Source organism: Mus caroli, chromosome 13 (assembly GCF_900094665.2).
Source record: "Mus caroli chromosome 13, CAROLI_EIJ_v1.1, whole genome shotgun sequence".
Taxonomy (NCBI): Eukaryota; Metazoa; Chordata; class Mammalia; order Rodentia; family Muridae; genus Mus; species Mus caroli.
Genome location: NC_034582.1, coordinates 88,753,770 through 88,779,325, shown reverse-complemented (window position 1 = coordinate 88,779,325; position 25,556 = coordinate 88,753,770). Strand labels below are relative to the sequence as shown.

General features: G+C 44.9%; 1 protein-coding gene across 6 annotated transcripts in view; it reads left to right on the top strand.

Moving 5' to 3' along the window:
• Window positions 1-25,556, top strand: part of Pde8b (phosphodiesterase 8B) — a 225,356-nt gene that overhangs the window by 135,942 nt on the left and 63,858 nt on the right. For all 6 annotated transcript variants that reach the window (XM_021181135.2, XM_021181134.2, XM_029468248.1 and 3 more), the window contains exons 3-7: window positions 6,524-6,714; window positions 9,613-9,672; window positions 12,678-12,735; window positions 18,015-18,103; window positions 23,426-23,504. In XM_021181135.2, the coding sequence (XP_021036794.1) occupies window positions 6,524-6,714; window positions 9,613-9,672; window positions 12,678-12,735; window positions 18,015-18,103; window positions 23,426-23,504 (477 nt within the window). The remainder of the gene's footprint in view (window positions 1-6,523; window positions 6,715-9,612; window positions 9,673-12,677; window positions 12,736-18,014; window positions 18,104-23,425; window positions 23,505-25,556) is intronic.

Sequence of the window (25,556 nt, the reverse complement as noted above, 5' to 3'; positions counted from 1 at the left end):
ACCCTGGGGTCCCCTGCAGCCTGTGGCCTCAGCAGCTGATACTGCCATTCACAGCCCCTCTAGCCTCTCCCAGCAGCTCTCTCCCAGTCCTGGCTCAGCCCTTATCACGTTGTTCTGCTTAGGGTGAACAACAAATGAACGTTTATGATTGATTGTAAGAAGATTTTGGCAAAGTTCCATGAGAACTAGAGCAGTTGTTTGCCTGGCGACAGATAAGGTCTTTGCAGTTACATTGAAAAGCAGTTCAGATACCCACCCCAGTGTGTGCCATGTCAACAGACGTTAAATACCTTTAGCCCTGCCCCATTACCTCAGAGCACAGTTACTGGGTGTCTTCACTGTGAATCATTATATAAAGTATATATAACTATATAGGCCTCACCAGGAGCTCTTCAGCCCACAAATCAAGCATCATGTGCCACTCTTTCAAAACCTCTGTCATCGGTTCCTGTCTATCTGTCACTCAGACGAAGCACTGACAGCAAAGTGTGCTGTTGTGTTGCCTCCTGTGTTTCCATGATAAAACCACACAACTGAAAACAAAGTAGATCATTGATGGAGCAACGAACCAACAAGCACAAAGCAATAAACAAGAAGAGACGGTGCTGTGACATGTTGCTCAAATAAAAACAGAATTAGAGAAGACATTGCTGCCTGAGGAGAGCATTGTTGCTGCTGCCTGTGAGGGCGCTGGACACATAACCCAGTGTGAATACAATATATTGATGCTGGGGGGCGCGGGGTGGGTGGCACCACAGTGGAAGTGAAGCCAGCCAAACATGTCACACGAATTAAAGGTTTTCCAGGAATGCTGTGACACTGGCAATATAGAGGACAATTTGTCAAGGCTTAGAAAAGATGCCACCTCCCTGTCAGACGTCTGTGGCCAGCACTGTTCAGCTGCTCTTCTTGGAAAGCTTTGAGAAGAAGACAGCACATCACACCTTGGTGTTTCTAATGTTCTCAACTACAGCATGCTGGACAAATAGTCTTCCTGCAGTTGTCTGTACATTTACTACCAACAAGCTAAACCTCACAGGGTTTTAACAGAAACCTTTGAAGGCCACGGTGTTTATGCACACTGCTCTTTGGCCATTTATATGAAGAGGATGCCTGTAGTTGTGCTCTTACTTGGCAGAACCCAACATGGCCAGAATGAAAGAGGTCAGCCCAGGTCTTCTCAGGCAGCAGAGAGACCACAGCAGTAAGATTGCTGTCACCAAACTTATCCCCTATGCTGCTTCTCTTGGGTCTGGATCCGTGCACTTGCTCTGTCTGTGGTCACCACTTGTGAGTGTTCTGATGGTCATCATCTGTCCCTGTCTCCCCTGCCAGGGTCTGGGGAGCAGTGGCTAGCCTGTGGTTAGCCTCTCGTTCATACCAGTCCTTAAACACTTTGCATAATAAGTCACCAAATAAGTATTCTTCAAGTGAATGTAGACTATTATGTTTAGGGTAAGTAAGTGGGAGGGTCATTTTGCCCTTCCCACTTCAAAACAAATTCAATCATATGCCTTAAATAATGAATTCTAAGAAGTATATTTTGTAGAATCATTGTATGAGATTTGCATTTGTTGATGGTCCTTAAATATCCACAAATGGCCATGGGTCTATAAATATTTAAAGCTGTTTTGGGCTATATTTATGTTTTAAAATTTGCAATGACAGCAGCCTTTATACCCCAAAGTAAGCAAGTAAGAAATATATTAGTACAGCTGGGTCTGGTGGTGTAGGCCATGATCCCAGCTAACTTGTAGGCTAAGGTAGGAAGATGGCGAGTGTAAGACAGAAACCTTCAGTGGTCACTACGTATATTCAGACTGTTCTTTACTTGTTTAATGATCTGGTTCTACCATGGGAAAGAGACTCCTATAAGTGTGTTCTTATCTGGACAGAACCCAAGTTGGCAGAGGACAGTATGGAAAGATGATGTTCACTTACTATGGTATAGAAAATTTTAATCCCAATCTAGGGTTTCTACCCCTCCTTATGATTCAGTTCCTGGATAAAAGACAAGCACAACCTTTATATTTACAATGAGCCTTATTCAGCACAAAAGCTGGGCAGATATCTACCCTCGAAGCTATTAGAGTCTACTTTCCTATAGATAACCCTGAGTTATTACTTACTATGATTCATTTGGGCTGCTCTTAACTCCAATTGGCCAGCCCTCAGGGCCATGTTTTCTTGACTCATAGCCCATTGTGACTCTCTTCTTCTTTCATGTTCTTCTCCTCCACTCCTTCAACCCCAAACCTAGGAATCCTAAAATTTGCTGTCACTTCTGCCCAGCCATTGGTAATTTACCAATCAGAAATAACTTGGGAGCAAGGTCACATAGCTTCTCTTGAGTCTACATGCAGACTCTCTCATCTCTAGGGTGACCAGGTCTTGGGGGGTCCACACTTAGCATTACAATACACAACAGAAGACCAAACCTCAACTGCTTGCAGCTCCAGACTATAAATTCAAGGAAAGCCTGGGTAATCAACAAGACCAGTGCTCACATAGTATAGTATATATGTGTTCCTGAGTTCAGTTCCTAGTATTGCAAATGCATGCACAAGCACGTGCACACACACGTGCACACACACACACACAGGGAGGGAGGAAGAGAGAGGGGTTCAATTTTTTGCAGAATCCACAGAAGGCTTGCAAAGTATCTCTGTGTGTGTGTGTCTGTGTTGTGCCTGTGCATGTGTGCATGCACATGCGCACACATGTGTTAAGCACCTGGGCAGTCATTTCTCATCTCAATGAATTCATTAACTCTGAGAGATATGTCTCCCCAATGTCAAAACTCAGATGTCAAAACATGAAAAAGGCATGTTTATCAGAGTTCTCTAAAGGAACAGAACTGATAGAATGAAAAGAAAAACTACTTTACACATGCATATTAATATATGTATGCATATTTGTATATAGTACATGGTTGGTGTTCAGAAAATATTTGTGGAGTAATGCCTCTTGCTATTTTTTCAAAGAGTGGAAAAACATTCCAGTCTTGTGAAATGGATTAGATTGGTTATAATCTGTAGCAGTGGTCCAATAGGAGAAAGTAGTCCTGAGTTCTATTGGACTGGTCAATATCTAGTCATGATGATAAATATGGGGAACTTATTAGAGCAGCTTACAGGCTGTGTGGTCTGAGTAGTCCAACCACGGCTGTCTCCTGATGGAAAAGCCAAGGACTCAATAGTTGTTTAGTCTTTGAGACTGAATATCTCAGCAGTTCCAATCAGGAGTGGGGTCCCCCAGGAAACCCTAGAGAGCTGCTGGTCTTCAGTCTACATTGGAATCTCTGAGAAGTGGGTTCTAAGACCATCAACAGAATGTTTCAGTGTCAGAATAGATGAACTTGCCAGCAACAATGAGGGCAAGCAGGCTAAAAGCTAATACTTCTTTCTTCCATGTCACTTATGTAGGCTGCCATCAGTGAGTGTGGCCCAGATTTAGGGTTGGCCTTTCCAGCTTATATGGTCACTTCCAGGTGTGCCCAGCTGCGTGGGTTTAGTTGATTCCAGATGTAGCCCAGTTGATAACCAAAACTGGCTGTCATAGCATGGTTAATACAGTCCCATGGTTTAAAGCAGTCTTATGCCTAATTTTTTTTGTCTGTAAATTGGCCTAGATGGCCTAATCTAGATGGCCAAATCTGCTTCAATCATGACCTGTTCCCACCCTTCCATCTTACCTCAGTTACTCTGTACACAGACACTCCAGGCACAGTCACAGACCTGTGAATCTCCACCCCCTTGGAAGTCAACTGACCTTTTCACAAGGGTTGCCTTAGACTATTGGAAAACACAGGTATTTGCATTATGATTCACAACAATAGCAAAATTACAGTTACGAAGTAACAACAGAAATAATTTCATTGTTGGGGGGTCACCACAACATGAGGAACTGGATTGAAGGCTCGCAGTGTTAGGAAGGTTGAGAGCTGCTGTCTTACGGGCTTACAGAGCTCTCTCTGAGAGCTTTCCTTCCAGACACCAACTCCTTTCTTGACCACCTACCTCCTCCATGTGTTGGCACCCATTCTGAAGTCTCCTTTTAGATGGAACTTATCACTCCTTAACTTATCAACTGTCATTACTCAGTGTGAATATCCTATTATTTGCTACTTACCATGACAAACAAGGAGTTTTTATTTTGTCCAACAACACACACTAAGTGATTTTTTTTTAATTATCAAGCATTTCAGTGTTCAGGAAAAGTTTGTAGAATGATGCCTCTTGCTAATGTTTTTTAAAGTGAGGCACTCCAGTCTTATGTAAAAATATATGAAATGAATGGGGTTGTTTGGGATCTGTAGCACAGCCCAGAAGGGGAGAGGAGACTTGTGATTTTTATTGTACTAGTCAATTTGGGGCAATAATGATCAAGAGGAAATAGATGTACATTGTTGAGATTTTTGTTTATAAACCCATCGCATAACCAGACAGATGAGAGTAGATTCCGTCAGCTTCTGGCTCTTAGCTTCTGCTGTTTCTCGTTGTATTATCACAGTGGTCTTGAGTAAGAGGCTAATGACTTTTTACACAAACAAGCTTCTACCTGACCTTCCTCATCATCTTTGCTGTAGCAACACTTTGGTCTGAAGGTTTTGTTCTGTTACAGCCCACAAGGAGGTGCCCTTCGCCTCTCTCAGGAGAGCCACCTCCTGCCTCTTTCTAGCAGGACCTAGAGACCTAAGAACACCCCAGACTGAGGAAGGATAGACCCAGGCTCGAAGGAGAAAATAGAGCTGGCCCGTGTTTTCCGGCAGATGGTTTGAAACCATGGGCTGAAAAAAAGTTTAAATTATGCTGAAAAAAAAATATATATATATATTATTCTGCTTCTGGAAGCATGATATTTGAGAAAACAGAAAATGATTGGGAGTGTAAGATGAGTGGTGTGTATAATTGGATATTGCTGATATTATTCAGGGATTATTAGGGGAGGCTTAGGTACCAAATAGTAATGTAGTTGTATACTTATATGAATGACTCTTTCTGTCTAACAGATGTGTGTGGACTGGATATGTGAGGTGGATTTGTCAAACACACACACAAGATGTGGACTAGAGTCTTAACCACCACAGGCCTTGCATATCAGACTCTTTTCATTACTATTCATAACAGTAACAAAATTACAGTTATGAAGTAGCAACAAAATCATTTTAAGGTTGGGGGTCACCACAACATAAGGAGCTGTATTAAGGGGTCACAGCATTAGGAAGCTTGAGAACCACTGGGCTAGAGCAAGCCCATATTGGCCAGCAGTTGACGATTGCCAAAACTGATTGATGGGTGGGCGAGATTCATTATATTCTTGTGTCTACTTCCCTATGGGTTTCTAATGTTCAAATAATAAGACATTTTTCAAACCGAATTGTAGCAGTTGGGCACTTTAGCTTGTTTCTGTTCTGATTACAACAGAAACACTTTGGATATTTTACCATGACCTATGGTGTTGCTTTAAAAATCCTTTCATGCTGAGAGACTACTATTCTATCCCTAATTATTTAAACCAGAGTTGAATGCTGGAGAATATTAAATGCCTTAGCAAAGTCTTTGATTATGATGCTTTTGCATGGTGCCATATTGCTGGGGGTTGTCTCACTGCTACTATGAGAGTAAGAAAGCCCTTTGCTTTATAATCCCAGTTACTTGGCAGGCTCAGGGGCTGCGAATCCAAGGCTAACAGGAGCCTCACAGCAAGACCCTTTCTCAAAAACAAAGCAGAAATAGTCTTCTTATGATTCTTATAAAACCCTACAAGTAGTCACTGTCTCACTCAGCAAGGTTTTACTGGGCAGCTCGGGAGCACCAGCCTTCTGCTGGGCACAGGAACATGGTGGGAAACAGGACCAGCCCTAACCAGGTTCAAGTGATGGTGAGACTTGCCTAGCTTCCTAACTTCCAGAGACTCTGGGTTCCTGAGCCCAGCAATGATGAGGCAGATGGTGCTCAGTTCAGCTCTGCCAGCGTCACAGCTCACGTTCAGCCTTTCCCCGTGTTGGCAAGAGTTTGGATGTTTACAGTAATCTCTCAGGTTGGTGTAAGTTCTCTGAAGTGCCCGTGTCTTTACAGCTATTCTAGTGATGAGTGCATAGAGTCTCCCGGGAACCTGGAAGCAAATACTGTTTGCACTGAACCAGATGTGTACATTTGCAAATTATCATGTAACCTCCGTAACCCACGGTAGTTATCCTGGCAGTCGTTTTGCTGTTTCCCTCGCCTGAAAATAGGCCTAACTGAAGGAAAACCTCCAACCGCAGCCAGCAACGCCCACCCCTTCCTAGAATGATTGGGCACTTACCTGTATTCCACTCTCTGTCCTCCCAACTAGATCCCAGCCAGGCCAGGAAGTTGGCATGGTTTCTTTGGAGATCCCAGGAATTATTGGAGGAGCTAGATTTGAAATGAACCCAGACAGCTTTCATCGAGAGCTGTGTTTAGCCAGTGTAGCCAGTGGTTTCAATGTGGTCCTGAGGGTGTGGGTTTCAGTTCAAGTGCTCTACTGTCTATTTCAGGTTCTGCTAATCTTCGCAAAGGAAGATAGCCAGAGTGATGGCTTCTGGTGGGCCTGTGACAGAGCTGGCTACAGATGCAACATTGCTCGCACTCCAGAGTCGGCCCTGGAGTGCTTTCTGGACAAGCATCATGAAATTATTGTGATCGATCACAGGCAGAGCCGGAACTTTGATGCAGAAGCCGTGTGCAGGTACCTTCCTCCACCTAAGGTGCTTAGTAAATCCCTCCACCCCATCTGCTCTAAATGAATTTCTTTAGACAGCTTTGGCTCCTAGCACTGACCCTGGACTGTAGCTTCTTCCTAAAGATGCATCCTGCCTTTCTATTTCTGCATGTTTAAGTTGCATTGAGTTTAAAGATGTCAGCTGGACTCATCCTAAAACTTAAAGATGGTCCCCCGCCCCTCCAGAGTATTGCTCATAAGAGAGTCATTAAAATTCACACAGATTTTATTACATGTAGTTCAGATTTAAAGTAGATATTTTAAACTTCATTATTCTGTCCCAAAATGAGCATCAGAAATGTGTGAAACAGAAAATTTTCCATACGTGACACAGATGGATACATACAGCAGGCTACAGCAGACTTGCCAGAGGGAAGAAGGCAGCCACCTCAGCACCAGAGTGTTCCTGGGGGCCTGTGCCCCAGCTTGTTTGTAGAAAGGCTTGCACTTTGGGAAGCAGGCACCTGTCTGTTCATAAATAAATGTACAGTCTTAAGAATTCGCTCAGGATGAACTGAGCCGTCCCGCAGAGGTGGAATGCTTAGAAGTAACCCAGGGAGGGGCTGGACTTTTATTGAATACTAGTAAATAAGAAGTAGAAAAATTGATTCTTAAAACTTCTGGTATACTCACAAAAATATTAGTGGATTAAAATTCTTTTAATCACGAGCGTATTGCCTTGCTATGTTTTGATGACTTACATTTTACCAAAGAATTTTTGTTAATTAGCCAGTGTTTAAGTGTTTAAATGATTTCAAATCTTGCCTTTCTCCATAGAAATATTCTATGTAGTAATACCTCTGTGTGTGTGTGTGTGTGTGTGTGTGTGTGTGTGTGTGTGTGTGTGTGTAGTGCTATTATGCCAGCACTTGAGGGACTGAGGGAGGAGGTCAGCCTGGGCTACATAGTAAGACACTGTCTCAAAGAACAAAACTTATCTCCTTTTTTTTTGTTTTGTTTTGTTTTTGTTTTTTTCGAGACAGGGTTTCTCTGTGTGGCCCTGACTGTCCTGGAACTCACTTTGTAGACTAGGCTGGCCTCGAACTCAGAAATCTGCCTACCTCTGCCTCCCGAGTGCTGGGATTAAAGGCATGCGCCACCACTGCCCGGCTTATCTTCTTTCTGACTGATTTTCAGGGTAGAATCAGGTTCTGGCTCTCACCCACTCTTCTCGTGTGGCTCTGTAATCACACACTCCTGCTCCTGTGCAGGTGTACAATTATTCAAGGCACGCTCCCAAGGGCCTAGGTTAGACAATCCTTGCACTTTTCTTTAGATATAAAGAGGCATGATGTTTGTTCATAAGTTATGGCTGCTCAGAAAAGCGACGGGCAGTCTGTGGCTCAGAAGGACGTTGCATGTGTCTATGTGCCTGCAGACAGTTACTGGTTCTGTTGAGGGTGATCAGATTCTTAAGTGACTGACAGACAGCAGTGTCCTGTACAGTAGGTATATGCTCTAGTAGACGTGCATTCCCTTTTGTCCTCTGTGGGTTTGAGTCCCAGATGTTTTAGCTAGACTGAACCTTCCTTCCTTTACCATACCAACCCCAGACCTCCAGACCTCCAGATCGCCTCCCCCTCCCCGCCCAGTCCTCTCACCGGGAAAAAGTCCAGTCCCTCTTAACACTAATTCCGCTGGAGAGCAGGAAGCAACCCGAAAGACAGGAGCCAGTCCCAAAGGAAGCCAAGAGACTGAGCTCCCACTTGATATGTTCAGTATATAAGTTAGCCTCTTGTCTAAGTTCAGGCTCATAGAAGGTGATCTAGCAGTGTGCCCACTGGGTGGAGACATGAAATGAGAATACCGCATCTCCCTGCAACTTGGAGAATACACTTCAGACACTGGAATTTTCCATCTGATGGGAACAGCTACTTCTCCGAGTCTCTATACAGCTTGCTCCTAAATGTAAACTGAGTCTTCTGGAACCTGCTCTGTGGGATGCTGGATGGGAACGGAAAGTGATACTTGTTCCCCCTGGAGCAGGACTAGGCTAGCCTTGCTGCCCTTGGTGATGAATGGTTCTTCTTAAAAACATCTCCAGATAAGCAGAAGCCCGACCATGTATAGGCTGACACAGTCCATGATGTTTTCCATGGATTCAACAATATGGCCCTTTATCAAAAGCTTAGCCAATTCGTCAAGGCCTGACCAGAGGACTCTAGAATCAGCTTCAGGTAGCATCGCACATTTTGTAAGATTCGCAACCCTTAAACACCCATCGTGAAACTGCTCAGCTGTCCACAGGGGTCCTACTTCAGCAGATTTGATTGACAGTTCCTATTTAATCATTCTCAAGGCCAGCTGATGCCCAACTCGCACCCATGACAGGAGAACGGTGGGGTTGGGGAGTCTCTGAATGATCCTTAGCACCGTCTAACTCATGTGTCTGTCCATCTGCCAGCAAGTACTCTTGACTTTATTCTCAAATCAGCTTTCTGTGTGATCTACTGTTTTGAAAGGAATATAATCCAACCTGGTTAGCTGCCCAGGGCCAAGCTGACCACTTAAGGCCTGTAGGGCTGCCATAGTTTTAAAAACTGAGTCAGAAAACTTTTTCAATCAGAGAACATGAGACTTAAATGGAATTTGCCAATTTTTGAAGTGGAAAACTGGTGAGGCTGACCTTTTGGAAAATCTCCCAGGAGTTAAAACAATTACAAATAAATAAATAAATCGATTGAAGAGATTGTCCTGATCCACAAGGTCTTCTTTCTCTGCTGTCTCATGTGTGTTCTGAGAGGTTTTTTTTTTCCTTTAAAGGATGATTTGATTTGGTGCCACTATCAATGCAAAGAAGTTTCCACAATAGTTCAGTGTAACAAAGCACAGATCAGTGTTTTGACTTGAATCTTCTTTTTACAGGTCAATCCGGGCCACGAACCCCTCTGAGCACACGGTGATCCTGGCTGTCGTTTCACAAGCGTAAGTGCACCCCTGACTCACCCCAGAAGTACCCCCTCCCTAAAGTACCCTCACCCCAGCAGCACCCCTACCCCAGCAACACCTGTACCTCAGCAGCACCCCTATCCCAGCAGCACCCCCACCTCAGCAGCACCCCCACATCATTAGCACCTCCATCCCAGCAGCACCCCCACCTCAGCAGCACCCCCACCCCAGCAGCACCCCCATCTCAGCAGCACCCCCACTCCAGCAGCATCCCCATTCCAGCAGCACCCCCACCCCAGATGTACCCCTAGCTCAGCAGCACCCCCACCCCAGCATTACTGTTCCCTCTGAGGCACATGAAGTAGAGCAGTGTTTGAACCAGCTCTGTGATGGGCACATCCCAGACCCTACATTGCCACTTCTGGAACTTACTTCTAGGGCTTTGTTTTCCAAGTTTCCAGAAATAGGGTTTTTTTTTTCTCCCCTTTCTTACATAATTGCTTTTAGCACGTTCTCACACACTTCATGGGGGGGAAACAGGTTTACTCATCACCATGACATGCCAACAATGAGTAGAAATGCTGAGGACTCGGGCTGTTCTAGTTTGTCTTTTCTCTGAAGAAAATAGACAAGGGTTTGAGTTTTCACTTAAGAATGTAGCATGAGAGTGCAGAGGTGCCAAATTCACTGCAAGAAAAGAATTGTGGCTCTGGCAAAGACTGCCCAGTGGTTAACAGCAGGCCATAGGCTGTGGCCCTGGGGAGGACTGTCATGTGACTAACAGCAGGCCATAAGCTGTGGCCCTGGGAAGGATGGTCAAGTGACTAACAGCGGGCCATAGGCTGTGGCCCTGGGGAGGACTGTCATGTGACTTAGGCTGTGAGTAGGCCATAGGCTTAGGTTGGTTTTGAACTGCAAAGAAGATTGACCCAGCTATAGTTACACTGACGCCCTGGAATGAGAAGCTGTTCTGCTGGGTTTAGTGTCTGCAGGGTTCTTCTCTTAAAACGCAAAGGCTGAAAGAAAGAAGTAGTTTGTCTGCGCCACAATTGTTGGAGTCCTTGCCAGGGGCAAAATTTGTTGTAGTCAATCAATGTCTGTCACGAGCTTCAGCGAGACTAAGGTCTTAATTAGGACCCAGGACCTATTGGACTTGGCCTTGTTATGGCATTTGGCACAAATCTTGCCACCAAGGAGCAGATAGACCAATAGCTCTGACAAGAAAATGTGGGGTTTCCAAGAGCAGGCTGGCCCGGGGAGAGCTGAAATATATGCACAGTAGGCCACTCTGGCCCAGGAGGAAGCCATGGTGTCTTAGTCAGGGTTTCTATTCCTGCACAAACATCATGACCAAGAAGCAAGTTGGGGAGGAAAGTGTTTATTTGGCTTACACTTCCACATTGCTGTTCATCACCAAGGAAGTCAGGACTGGAACTCAAGCAGATCAGAAAACAGGAGCTGATACAGAGACCATGGAAGGATGTTCCTTACTGGCTTGCTTCCCCTGGCTTGCTCAGCCTGCTCTCTTATAGAACCAAGACTACCAGCCCAGAGATGGCCCCACCCACAAGGGGCCTTTCCCCCTTGATCACTAATTGAGAAAAGGCCTTACAGCTGGATCTCATGGAGGCATTTCCCCAACTGAAGCTCCTTTCTCTGTGATAACTCTAGCTGTGTCAAGTTGACACAAAACTAGCCAGTACACATGGCCAGGAGCCAATCAGAGCCTCATATTGAGATACTGCAGTATGAGGCTCATCCCTTGCCACCTTCCTTGGGCTGAGGTGCAAAGAATGGGGATCTCTGTCCCCAGGGGTGCTTTATACCTGCCGTCATGATGGGGGATTAATTCCAGAAAGAACGAGTGGGAAACAGAAGGAGCCCTTTGCTCCACTTACTTTCAACGATCTGAATAGGATCATATAGCCCTAGACATGGCACCTGGGAGATACCACACCACAGAGCACTTCCCGTGGCTTGTTCTACGGGCCTCAAAACGCCTTCTGTCCTCTTCATACATCAAAAGTGTTTATGAGTCCTTGACTAGGAGTGGTTTTGTATGGCTTGTTATGATTTTTCTGTTTTTTTTTTAATTATCAAATTCTTCTCATATGGAGAGAGACATTAAGTAACCTCTGCCTTCACCATCTAGTTTAGGAAATAGAATCATATTTCATTGGAACGCCTCTCCTGGTATGTCAGTCATAGAAGGCAGAACCTCCTTTGACTGAGGGAAAGGAGAAAGTAAGGGAAACGATTTCTCTGGGGGCAGGAAGCTACGGACAAACTGGACCTCCTGTTTCCTAATGCCTTTTCCATCCAACCCCTCTTCTGTTGTCTCCCCTGACTCTCTGGGTTGTACCCTATGCAAATTTCTGGCTGTCTCAGGGTCAGCCTTTCAGTTTCTTGATGGTGACAGTTGAGTTATCAGGCATCCTCATGACATGCCAGCCCTCAGTCCACCTTTTAACTCATGGCATAGCTCAGGGCTCGATATAGGAAACTGTCTCAGGAAACAGGTGACAGCGTCAGCTTTAGTTTCCCTCCCTTCTGCATTTCTGTTCCTTCTGGCTCTTCTTTGCCACTTGGTTGTGTGATCCTATAGACTGTAATGTGCGGGGGGTGTGCCATCTCGAGATTTGGGCCCAAATAGACCTTGGAGTAGGAGTTGTGCATCCAGTTGGGTTAGGGACAGCAGCCTCATGCTAAGCAGCATAGTTGACATGTCCTTTAATGAACGGCACTGCTCTCTTAGATCTGCTCCAACCCCAAATGACAAGCCACTGTTAGAGCATTTCCCTCCTGCGCAGGGAGCACTCACACCATACTTCTATTGCTTCGTCTGCTGTGTGTGTTCTGCTTGCATCTGGAAGACAGATGTGAATTCTATGTCCTTGAAGGCAGAAGCTGCTTGGACAAACGCCCTTCAGGAAGCATCTCCAGTGTGACCGCCAATGGCCTCATTGCTCTCTCTCCATGTTTCAGTGTGAGGAATCCTGGTTTGTATCTGCTGAGTGACCACATTTTCTGCTTTGCTGCAGATCTGATGACCATGAAGAGGCCTCAGTCCTTCCTCTTCTTCATGCAGGCTTCAACCGGGTATGTACACGGAGACTGGAATGTCTCTCTCTAGCCTCCCTGGCTCTCCCATGAGAGCCAAAGCACACAGCCTGACTCTCCCATGACAGCCGAGCACACAGCCATGAGAGCCATTACAGGAAACAGGCCCCAGAACTCTGAACCAGGACTAGAAGCGACTGCACTTGGAATGGAGTGGCAGTGAGCAAGTGACTAGCCAGTACTAGTCAGCCACTTACTTCTTACATCCCAACTCCAGCTGATGCACAACTGTGCAGCCAGCACGCAATGACATAAAGCACCTCTTACATCAGATCCAAACCCAGCAGTCGCAAAGTAGCCCCGTATAGATGCATCTCACCAATGAGACCCAGCATGCATGCGGGGTCATTTAAAAATGATATGCCCACGTTGCCACTTAGATTCTGTGCTCACCAGGGGCCTGTCCAGAGTTTTGGAACTAGAAGCAGGCTCATGCTAGTGACCACGGCTTGTGAACCACTTTTTAGCACCAGAAAAAGAGAAGAAATGTCTCTAATTTGAAGGATAACTATATAAGAAACATTGATATCAACGTAAAAGTGAAGAGTGATCATAATAAAGCAAAGAGATAAAGACAAATAACTAGGATTACAAGGTAAGGTTGATTGCAGGCAAAGCCATGTGTGGGCAAATATAAAGAAAACAATGGAAATAATCCAAAGTAGACTAGAGAAAGCAGAGTGGAAAAGGAAACGTGAATGTTAGACACAGTTGTATAGGAGATTAATGTAGTCCTTCCTTCACATTGTTATGACAAACATATTTATTCCTCTTTTTTAAAAAATGCTTTATTTTAGGTAAAAATAGGGCAGCAATCCAGAGTTGGTTTCTGTAAGTTTTACGGGTAGTCTAAACTCAATGATCCTATGAGTTCTTGGTTGCTATTCTGGCTATAAAATGAAACTCCATCTTGGCAGGCCACGGCAAAGCAGGAACTTCCCTAGCAAAGCAGTTTCCCTGTGCTTGGGCATGCTTTAGCCTAGAAGGAGAGCTCTATAAAGACGTAAGGCCACACTGATTCAGGACATGTAATAGCAGAGGATATGCCTGGTTCGCGACACTCCACAGCACCCTAACAGTTTCCTGTGTGTCTGTCATCTCCCGTTGGGATGCTTGGCGTTTGTTCCTGAAAGCTCGACTTATGTGCATTGGTTGAATGCGGATACGTAAAAGAATGCTTCTGAGTTTGCAAATGCAGAGCTGCCAGAGAACAGCTGGCAATGAAGCCACGTGACGGCCGTTTATTATATACTCTTTTTAAAACACATCCGTTTTTCTGAGAAATGGCTCTGAAATTATTCACAGGTTTTTATTGATCTTCTGTGTGGACCGTCCCACTCCACCCTCTTCTCACACTGACCTTTTCAAGAGTGAGTCAGGACTCTGAGAACATTAGCTTCCCTGGTTACCTTGGTTATCTGATTGAAGGATGACCTTGACACGGCCCTTGTTGGCTCAGTTAGTAAGGGTGTCCATCGGTCTCTGGAGTGGCCTCAGAATTGAGCCTCAGTTCAGTGATGTTTCCTCCGACAGCTTTTGTGGTTGGTGTCATTTAGAAGATAGCTCCTTTACTGAAGGACAGAGATCACACATCTGTTGACAGGAAAGCTTTGAAAAGGATGCTTGCCAGTTTTGAGGCACACATATTCTTAAGAACTCAAAGGTTCCCTTTTTTTCTTTCTACCTGTCTATACTACTCCAGAATGTCTCCTGTGCCCAGATTCTAATGTGTCACACACAGTGAATGAACCCATGCTGAGTGGAGCCTGGAGTCAGTGCCTGTCTGGGACTACCTGCTATTTTGAGGGCTGGATCTGATTTGATCAAGGCCATTCACAATTGGTCAGAGTGTTCCCAGCCCCTTAGTTTTTCTCCCATGAAAACACTGCATGGCCTCGAAGCATCTGGGCAGGTCTCCATGCAGGTTCTCCTACTTGCTTGGAGAATATCTTGCTGTTGACAGCTCTCTGTCCAAGTACCTTCCAGATATACCTACTAGCCCTGCCTTCTGTGAAGTTGTTTTCCCATTCCTGATTTGGTTTAGTTACTTCATTTTTGGAAACTTGGCTCTGTGTTACTAGCTATTGAGCCAACACATTGGTCTATGATCCCTGAGTGGGGATCCGGGAAGAAACTGTGCCATCAAATACACTGCAACCACCCCGTCTGCCACCTTTAGAGCCCTGAGCACATGCCCACCCTGTGCTTTGTGGAAGGAAGTGAGCATCTTGCCTGGGTAGCTGCTCCTACTTTCACCTTTGGGTGCCTCTTTTTTTGTTTTCAGCCTGGAGTGATGCTGATTCATCTCAGCAAGTATTTATGGGGCTCTGTGTGTGAGGCAGTGTGTAAGGAGTGCTGGGCTAACAGCTGTGAGCCACACTTCTCCCCAGAGAGCCTTCCTTTGGAGTGGGAAGTCAGGGAGCTACAATGTATTATTTATCAGGCCCGGTTCCAGGTGAATTGCTTAATTTCTCTCACCATATGAAGGATTTGATAATTTCTTCATTTTTTTTTCCAGAGGAGGATACAGACTCCAAAATCTGAATAGCTTGCACAGTCAAAACAAAGGCAAGGGTGCAGCTGTGTGTTCCCTCCTCACTCTGTCTTGGGTCCAACTACTAAGGTAGCTTCCCGGCCATGCCATGCCATGCCATGGGGTGCTCTCCCAAGAGCTCCTGTGTTCTTCCAGATAAAAACGGTTTGGGGAATCTGCACTAGGTGCTCCCCCTCCTAGTGGGAACCCTCAGGGCACGTGAGCAGTTCGTCACATCGTCAGCCTACAAGGTGCTCTGAGGGCTCCTGGAGACCGAATCTGTGCATCTCCACATTATCTAAACTCACTTACCATGGGAATTTCAGGGAGTCTGCATTCATCCGCTAGCCCTGAGAACTGTCATTGGCTGAGACAGACTTCACCCATCTAAAAGCACAGGCAGATGTGAATCTTGATCAGCTCTGCTTTGTGACTGAAGAGTGAGTGTTCCCCCTTCTGCGAATGTTTGTGGCTTTTCCTTTTCTTAGACCCTCTCTACTCCTCTTAAAGATCAAGAGACCTATGGGAAGTTAGAGGTTCCCCAGGGAGAGACCATCCACTTCAGGTGTGTGTGTGTGTGTGTGTGTGTGTGTGTGTGTGTGTGTGTGTGTGTGTGTATACACTCATACACTGAGACACAAAGGGAGAGAGGAGTTGGTTTTGCCCTCTGGCTGGCTTGATTGAAGGAAATCTGTAAATGGGCCTTTCAGCTGGGCCTGGCTTTCTCCCCTCCCTGTATCTTCTCCCCTCCCTGCATCTAGCTGCCTAAGAAGCAGTAATGTAACTGAGTCGTTTGGAATCTTTTTGTTGTTGTTGTTGCTTGCTTGCTGGTATGTTAGCTTCAAAAGCTTTGCAAAGTATATATTTTCTTAATGACTAAAAACGTAAACCATTTTACTCAGTCTTAAGTAAATTGACCTTAAATCTGCTTCCTTACCATTTTATACTTGGTGTGTTTTTCATTTCTCATAAAAGCATTCACGTGCTCATGTGAGAGAGATGCTTGATTTCTTGTATATCCGACACCAAGCAATATGCTCAATTTAAAAGATGTAAAGAAAGAGTGGGAGAGGAGGCTTGGCAGTTAAGAGCACTGGCTGCTCTTCCAGAGGAGCTGAGTTTAATTCTCAGCACCCACATGGTGGCTCACTACTATCTGTGACTCCAGTTCTAGGAAGCCTAACACCCTGTCCTGGTCTACATGGTGGCTCACTACTGTCTGTGACTCCAGTTCTAGGAAGCCTAACACCCTGTCCTGGTCTCTGTGGGAGCTACACATATGTGCACATCCATAAATGTAGCCAAAATACCCAGGCCCAAAAAATATTTTTTAAAAAAATATTAATGCAAAAATGAGTTTGAGCTTGCCGACTGGGTCCTGCTGTCTGCGCCAGGTGTGAAGCGCAGCTCTTTGATGAATGCTGTTTCACACTGAGTTGTGATTGGCTGTAGGTTTGACTTATGATTTACTCACCCACTAGGGGTTTATAAATATGTGAAATTCCCCCCCCCCCAAGAAGAACAAACCATTTTCAAGTAAACAGTGCAGTGGTGTTTAGAACATTCTTGATGTTGTGCAATACCTACCCCATCTCATTCTGCAGCCTTTCCCTCAGTCCCAAGCTCTCACTAAGCAGTCAGTCCCAGTCTTGCTTCTGAGCTGTCTGTGAAGATTGACCTGTCTAGATGGAATGCATAAACCGAATCATGTAGCATGTGGCTTTGGTGTCTACTGTCTTTCACTAAATATTCTACAGGGCCATGCACGCTATTGCACTGATGAACGACACCAGTATTTCATGACTATCTTATGCCTGAATAAAATTGTACTGTACATACATACCAAAATTTGTGTATCCATTCATCTTTTCACTCCACCTCTGAGCCTTGCAAATAAAGCTTTGTGTGGACCCGATCCTACAAGTGTTTGCTTGAGGTATCCATTTCCAGTTGTTCTGCTTATATACCTAGAATTAAGTTTTGAATAACACATACACTGTTTTCCACAGTGACTAAACCATTTCCTGTCCCCACCAGCAACACATAGGACTTTGAGTCTGCATATTTTTACTAATACTTATTTTCTTAATTTTTTTTATTGTATCTATTCCAGTGGGTATGCAATGACATCATCTTAGGCTTCTGATTTGTATTTCCTTATCTGGTGAGGTTGGGCATCCTTCATGTGTTCTCTGGACATTTATAGCTTTTCTTAGAGAAGTGCCTAGCTTTTCATCTGATTGTCTGTCTTCTGCTGTTGAACTCACTGATGCTTCAGATGAGCTCCGCATTAGGCAGCCAAAAGATTCAGGAGGAGTCAGAAAACACTCCCATAGAAATGAATCAACGGTGCGCTGCAGGCTGAGCAGACTGCACGTTGAGTTTCAGGTGATCGTTCCAGGATAAAGCTAGAACAATTCAGTCATTGGCCCAGCTGGGGAGGCACACTGTTCTCGTGTGCTCACTTTGCTGTGACTCCCCGTAATGAAGGTTCCCCCGTCTTTGTTACGAAGTGAGCCAAGTGCCACACCTGCTCTGTTGTTTCACTAAGGTTTGAAAAAGAGCTTCACATTTCTTGACAACTTTTCTATGCCATCCCTTCCTACCCACAAGATGTCTTGCATAATGAGCTACCCGGGGGCAGGGGCAACTGTGAAGTTTCTCTGTTTGACTCTCTAAGAAATAATTGGAGATGTCTTATGCATTATCTTTGCTTTCTTTTCAGAGATTTATGGAGAACAGCAGCATAATTGCTTGCTATAATGAACTGATTCAAATAGAACACGGGGAAGTTCGCTCACAGTTCAAATTACGGTATGTAGCAAATTAAGACAGCACATGAGGTTAACGATGCTTTAGAAAGTCTTAACTGTCAACAGGCCGAAGTTCACAGATTCATGACTGATGGCTGGGATTTTTGAGGTTGTTAGATCACCAGCCAACAGCAGTCCATTAACTGAAGTCCCTAAATATAATGAGATAGGTCAAAAGCATGTCTTTTTTTGATAGTATCTTCCATTACTTGTGGCAGTTTTAAAATCATAACTTAGGAAATCCTGCTCAATGTTTGTATAATTATATTGAGATCAAGAACAGAGTTTTAAAAGTTAATTTTAAACTTCCGACTTCCAACTTCATCAATTCCTAGTTGAGCCGTTATAGTCAGGGAAGGTGATATATACATGTATTAGATAGCTGCCCTAACAGCTATGCAGCAAGCTTCAAGAAGTCTGCTTGTAGCCTTAATATGTGTGGCATAAGTTTAGGACTCTTGGTAGGTATGCGGTGCTTTAAGAGCTGGATTCTTGCTGACTCTCCATCCTGTGAGAGGTTCTCTCCATGCCATCTTCTTAAAGGTACTCTTGGAATATCAGGGTCCTGGCACCCGCCTAGATCAGCTCAGGCTCTGCTCTGGCTTGCTCTTAAACACTTGTTTTCTTCAACCTGGCCTCTTCAAGCCAGAGAACATGAGCTACGGGAGGCTCCTCCATACCCTTGGCCCCATGAAAAGATCAGTTTCTAGGGGCTCCTGGCATCCCTCAGGGAAGTCCCTGCATGGCTTTACTCTCTAGCCAATTAAGAGCTACTTTGCCATACCTCGTGCCTGGCACAAAGACCAAGAGAGGATCTCCCTATCATAATTACACTTTTAACCACCGTTGCTTATTATATCCAAATATGATGGAGTAATTTGAAAGCTAGTTTTCTTCCATCCCTAGAAAGCAGGATGATTGGCATAGACCCACAGAAACAGGTCGCCCAGGTCTGGGTAGTGGCTTTGGGTGATTATAGTGGTGTAGGAAATATAAGCGGTCACTCTCTTAGATAGGAATGCAGTGGCTTTTGGCTTTTGTTTGTGTATGTGTTTGTTTTTAGAATGGTGATGTTGCCCCAAGCTGAGTTTACTCTCTTGGGCCCCCAATGAGAGCAGAAGCAAATGACTCCAATAAGTTGTCCTGACATTCATGTGTGTCACCCCATGGGTGTGCAACACACATACACACATACCACAAAGTAATAATAAATAAATATTTTTAAAGGTAAAGTATGCCAGACCAGTAGAGATTCTAATATTTGGGGGGATTTTGATAGTTCAAGGCCTTAAGGAATAGCACCCAAGACATTTGGAATGCTTAAACAAGTTAAATTCTTTGGTTTCTTTTTATCAGTATATTTGCTTCGGATAACTTTATATAAATTTTCTAAAAATACCACCTACTCTTTGCTCCTGTGATTTGTTCTTTTTAACAATGTATATTAAGTATATGTATTTCTTAGGAGCCTCTGTTGATTTTAATTGAGAGTAAAACAGCTTAGTACTTTGATTTTTTCATGTTCTTACTATAAATAAAAAGAGAAAAAAGAGATTCCATTGTGGTCTGATCCTTTATTTCTTACAATAAAAGCAGTGGACCCGGACACTGAATCTCTGTGACCAGGAACTCCTCGGGCTATTTTAGATGATCAGTGCTCTGTATTCTTAGGTCACAGAACATATGACAGTCCCCGCTAGATTTTGTCCTGATTCAGATTCCGGCACTGGGGCTGCCCTCAGGGAGATTTAGGGTGCCTTGACCACGGCAAGCAGGATGCAGGCCTGCCTGGTAATCGTGCTACACATGCCAGCCCTGTCTGCACGTCCCTGTGCTGCTGAGACCTTCGTGGTTCATAGTATGGAAGCTCACACGTTCTCATCACAGTGTTGCTGCAAGTTTCTCGTCTTCCAATGCTGTGAGCACTACCACTTCGTATCCCCTCTCTACCAGGAACTGATTGGAAGAGTTGGATCTATTGCTGGGCTCATAGTGGAAGGCTCAGGCTCTTCACTGTAAATCAGAGACCCAGGAAGCGGGGCTTGCCTCACGCACAGCTGTTCTTTGCCTCTCCACCTGCTGATATGTTAGTTTCTAGCCCTTCCCTCAGCCTTCTTGAGTGCACCCCCTTTTGGGGGTTGGGAGTACATGCATATTACGTGAATCTCTCTGAGCCTACAAAATTTGGACCCATCATCCAGAGGAGAGTGACTCAGACAAGGAGACAACCTTGCTCCAGTTCCTTAGGGTGTTCAAGGGCATATAGAGCATCTACCTGCACCCCAAGGCAGATGAGCAGCTATGTCATTTGTTAAAGACTGGGAAATGAGCTCTTTATTATACAATGCCAGAATAATTATAGTCTAATTATGTAATACTTTCCCCTACAATTCTGCCCCCAGCTGTCGCTAAATATGTAGCATGACTCTCACTCTTCAAGGACACAGTCTGTACTGTGGGATGCTGCCAGTATTAAAGGTGGACACACACTTCAGGCCAGGGCTTTGTGAATGGTGACTACCATCTACACTTTACAAGACGAATAAATCCCTTCTCATTCTTGCCACCACCCATGATTCCACTGAGTAGCAATCCCATGAGTCTCCTTGCCTGCTCTTTGGTCTTCCTGGCTAATTCTGAGACTCTGATTAGATGTGCACATATGTTCAGACTCTTCCTAAAAGCCATTGCTTTGCTCAGCCCCATCCTTGTTTAAGGTGATGCGTGTCTGTGCATATGTGCATGCCTGCGTGTGTGCATGTATGTGAATGAGGTATGTGTGTGCATGTGTGTGTGCATGTATATATATGCATGTGTATGAGGTGTGTGTTCGTGTGTGTGTGTGTGTGTGTGTGTGTGTGTGTGTGTGTGTGTTCTCTTTGGGTAGAACTCAGATGAAATACCTTTCTAAGATATACAGAACAGCACATGTGGATCCCAGCCACAGTTGACAAGAAGACACTGAGAACCAGGAATTCGTTCCTTGTGATCCCGACTGCCTACCACTCTGGTGGTAGTGCTAGAGCACAGTCAGGGACCCAGCATTTGCACTGTGCACTTTGCCCCCACTGGGCCACTATGTTGTTTATGGATGTGGTCTGGACCCCACAACAGTCACCTGAACCTTTGAAACCCTTTGGCAGGCACAGAATAAATGATTGCACTACCCATTATCTTTCCCTCTCTTCTGTTTCTTTTTTCCCTCACGGTTTTCTAACCTCTACCCTTAAAGATTAAAAAATAAGGACATCTGAGTTGCAGGTCATAGTTTCCAAGAACAAAAATTAACAAGGCCACAGTGTTTTTCTGCCTGAGAAGTATGAATAATTAATACACTCGATTAGGTTCCCTGGTTCTAGGAACATGACTCAAATTGATTGCCCCAGTTTGCTGCTGGTTTATTTAAATAGAGTCATCTACCCAAAAATAAACATCACAGCTGGTCAGGCATGGCATGGTAGGGACAGGAAGGGGCAATGCTGTGTCATTCCTGTCCCTACCAGTGTTCCCTCATGTCACTGCATAGGGATTTGATCTGTCTTTGGGGCATTCTCTCTGAAGAGTTTACGTTTGATAGATGAGTATGGGCCTAAGGTTCTGTATCTCTGGGACTTATTTAAGAACCGCCTTATGTGCAGACAAAATGATTGTGTCTGAAACACCAGGTTGCACGTTTAGTTGAAATGTACATGTACTTTACAGAAAACCAGACGTCAGAGAGGAGTCTGTCAAAATGTGTTCAGCAGAACATAATTACCCGGCTCTCAAAGTTGACAAGTCAGCCTATCTGGCGTTTATGTCTCCACCCTTCCCACCTGGAATTGCTTTCCTGTGGAGCTGAGTGCAGTCCAAACCAGGTGTCTGGAAAACACTTTTGACAAACCTGGCTCTTGCTTGCCTCTCAAGGGGCAGTACAGTGATGGCAGTGGTAACAGTCTTAGGATCCTTTGTAGTGTTTTTGCTGACTTGATAGAACATGTTTGCACACAGTAATGGCGGCTAGACAGTACACAGAACAAATTAGTGGGGGTGGGGCAATTGGATGAAGAAATGGCCTGAAGGGCTCAGAACTGTCAGTGGCATCGAGCTAGTCAGGCTCTCTGCCCTGCTGAGCAGAGCATGGATGCTTTCATACCCGTATGCAGATAGCCTCATGTCTGCAGCCATGGGAACAGGCATCAGTCATCCTTCAGCACACTGAGGTCCTTCCCGTCTGCAGGCTGGTTAGCTTGCTGTCACTGAAACAGACTCGAGGAAGAAGATAGCTTGTGATGAGATTTTTTTTCCCCTCACTAAAGGCTTAGCGAACAAAGCACCATGACTCTGTGACCTTACAACTAATGTCACCTACCACAGCCAGGAGTCTTCCATGTGTGCTCCCGGAGCACTTTGAGAGATGCCTGCATACGCCATCTGTCGTCCCGACCATTACAAACGTCCACGGAACATATATTCTTATAATTGTTCTCGAGATGGGCAAACAAGGGCAAGCAGAGGCCAGAAGCAGCATGGGATCCTGCAGCTAGAAAAATACAGTCCAAGTTTACCCGGTACTCTGCTGTTCTCCTAACAAATGGGTCAAAATGACAGCAAATTGTAATCCCTTTTATGTGGAAAAAAATAGCAGTGAAGGATCTGCCCCACAAGAAGAAATATCCATTCCATAAGCCAACATTTTCCTGTCTTTTTATTTCTCTCTTTGCCCTGTGTAAGAAAGCCTTCCCTGGTACTCTTTTCAATACCAGGGTTCCAGTCACTATGTTGCTGTGCTGGATAGGTCAGAACTTAATGTATTTGGAGTTGTTTTCTGTTGGGAAATTAGTTTAAATCAAAACCACAATTGGACTATATTCATATTCCTCAGGTGCAAAGAGGAAGTCAGCCAGAAAGGAGCTAGCTGTATGGAAAGCTATCCGGGGCAAAGAACTGGACAATGGGTGGGGTCTACCTGCCACTCCTATCTGTCTTCATGCCTGTGGGTGTGGTTATAGGCTAAGTGGCATTGCAAACTTGAGAAAAGGAAAACAAATATGTCTCTGCATGTTACAAAAGGCCAGAATATATCTCATGGTCAATTTGGGCCACACTGGGTTCTCCTAATTGATGGGCACTTGACCTTTCGCCATGACCACGGCCATGACCACGCCCTTACTACAACACTGCACATTGGATTGAAATATCAAAACAAGGGGGTACCAACAGTCAGATCGTAACAATAACGAGTGCACACTGTTGGTGACTCCGGGGTCTGTCTATGTTGCTGAATTAACAACGTTCAAGCAATGTTTGTATAGAACTAACACTAATCTTGTGCATCTTTCAGGGCCTGTAATTCAGTGTTTACAGCGTTAGACCACTGTCACGAAGCCATAGAAATAACAAGTGATGACCATGTGATTCAGGTATGGGAAGAAGCACTTCGCATCCTTAACACTGACAAAGAGCCTTTCAGGTTCCACCCACCTCTGAATCTCAAATACTCTCCCATAATTTTCTCATATTTGCACATTTTCTTGAAGAAAGGAAAATCAGTATGTAAGAAGATGACTGGCAAACTTAAGAATTAGTTATTCAAAAGAGAATAAAGGTTATTTGATGATTTATCACTTTTTAAACTGTATGTGTGTACACGTGTGTCTGGGTGCCTGTAGAATCTAGGAGAGGGTGTGATACCCTAGAGCTGCAGTTATGGGCAGTTATGAGCCATACAATGTAAGTACTGAGAACTGAACCCAGGTCCTCTTTTAAAAGCGACCAGTACTCTTGACCACTGTCTCTCTAGCCCCCATAGGTTAAACTTATTAATTTGGATCAGAACTTGTTACTTCTTGGGTAGAGGTGGGAGGGAATTTAGGCTGTCTGTAAAGATGGTGTTTATACAGAACTGTTGAGCAAGCTCGTAGGTGGTCACGGGATGTTAACTTGCAGTTGGTATTCTAATATAAAGCACTTAAAGACTAACGCCACCTATCTAAAGAAATGCATACCTAGAGAATCTTTCACCTGCCTCAGAGGGTACTTTGAAATGTACCTGGTCCCCAGAGTGGCACTGGCCTGACTGAAGCTGGTGTGCAGGGTCAATTGAGCAGCATCTGCTTTTATCAGTGGGGAAGGACACGCCAGCACACCATGGCCCCTGTGATATCAGCCTCCTTCTGAACCCTCTGATGTCCCCAGTGTGCACACAGATATCCCTTGTTTCTATTCCATATGAAGAATATCATGGGCTCACCACATCTTGTTCCTATCATGATCTCTTTCAAGGTTGTCTCAGCTCAGTTCAGTATCCTTGAAGGATGGGTTGATGAGGAAACAAAGACTTAGCAAAATGAGGAACTTGCACAAAGGCCCAGCAGTGAGCACTGAAATCAAAGTACTTCACCATATTTCTGCCTCCCAAGCCTTCCTGCGTGGCATTATTTGGGGCTATATTTTAGAATATGCTTAACTGACTCTTGATATGGAACTGAAAGATTCTGTACGTTGCCGACTATGTTTGTTCTTCCTGCTCACTGCTCCATATCCGAAACCACCCAGAAAGCTCACGTGCAGATGTGGCCCTTCAGTTCTGCTCCTGAGGCTGCTGGCATTTCATCTACCTACTTCACAGTGGATCCAGATCTGATGAGAAGTAGCCCCGCTCTCTCATGCCTTCCCCACACTGAACAGGGATGGATCTAGGCCTTCACCCTATGGCCATACTTTGTGGTTAGCAAACCTGAATCCCTGGGACAAGTAACATGACATCAACACCACACACACACACACACACACGCACACGCACACGCACACACGCACGCACGCACACACACACACACACACACACACAAATCTCTTCCATGAACATCAAGAAATGAATGTGAAGACCGTTGGTGGCCACAGAGTGGGGAGTCGCTATGCTGAAAGGGGAATCTGGATGCTGAAATACATTGTACCGGTGAGAGGAAGGAAGGGGAAGTGAGGCTGAGGATGCTATGTGCAGGGGACACTCCGATGACCCTCGTCTGGGTTTCAGGAGGACACATCAAGGACAGGAGATATTTTGCATATGCTATTGATTCCATTGGTAGCCCATGGGTTACTTGAGCAGACAGCCATGTGTCTGTGTGCACACATGATGCACTTAAACTATGGCAACAGCATCTTATCTATAAGCCTAGCTGTCCCTGCTGCCTCTGTGCCTCCAGCCACGTGCACCATCTACTTGCATCCTCTCTGAAAACACTTGCATGTACTTCCCGTGTGCTGGCATGTGGTTAGCATTTTATTCCCATTGATCTTAACACAACCTTGGGAGCTCGGTAGTGTTGTTGCACATGGAAAAGACAGATGTGCAGAGAAATGGAGGCATCTGCCAGTGGTTCTAAAGGTTTTGGGTTTGGTACATTGGCTCTCTTATATCTGTTATACCTCTGGATTCTGAGGTCCCAGGATCCTCAACAAAGAAAAGAGCC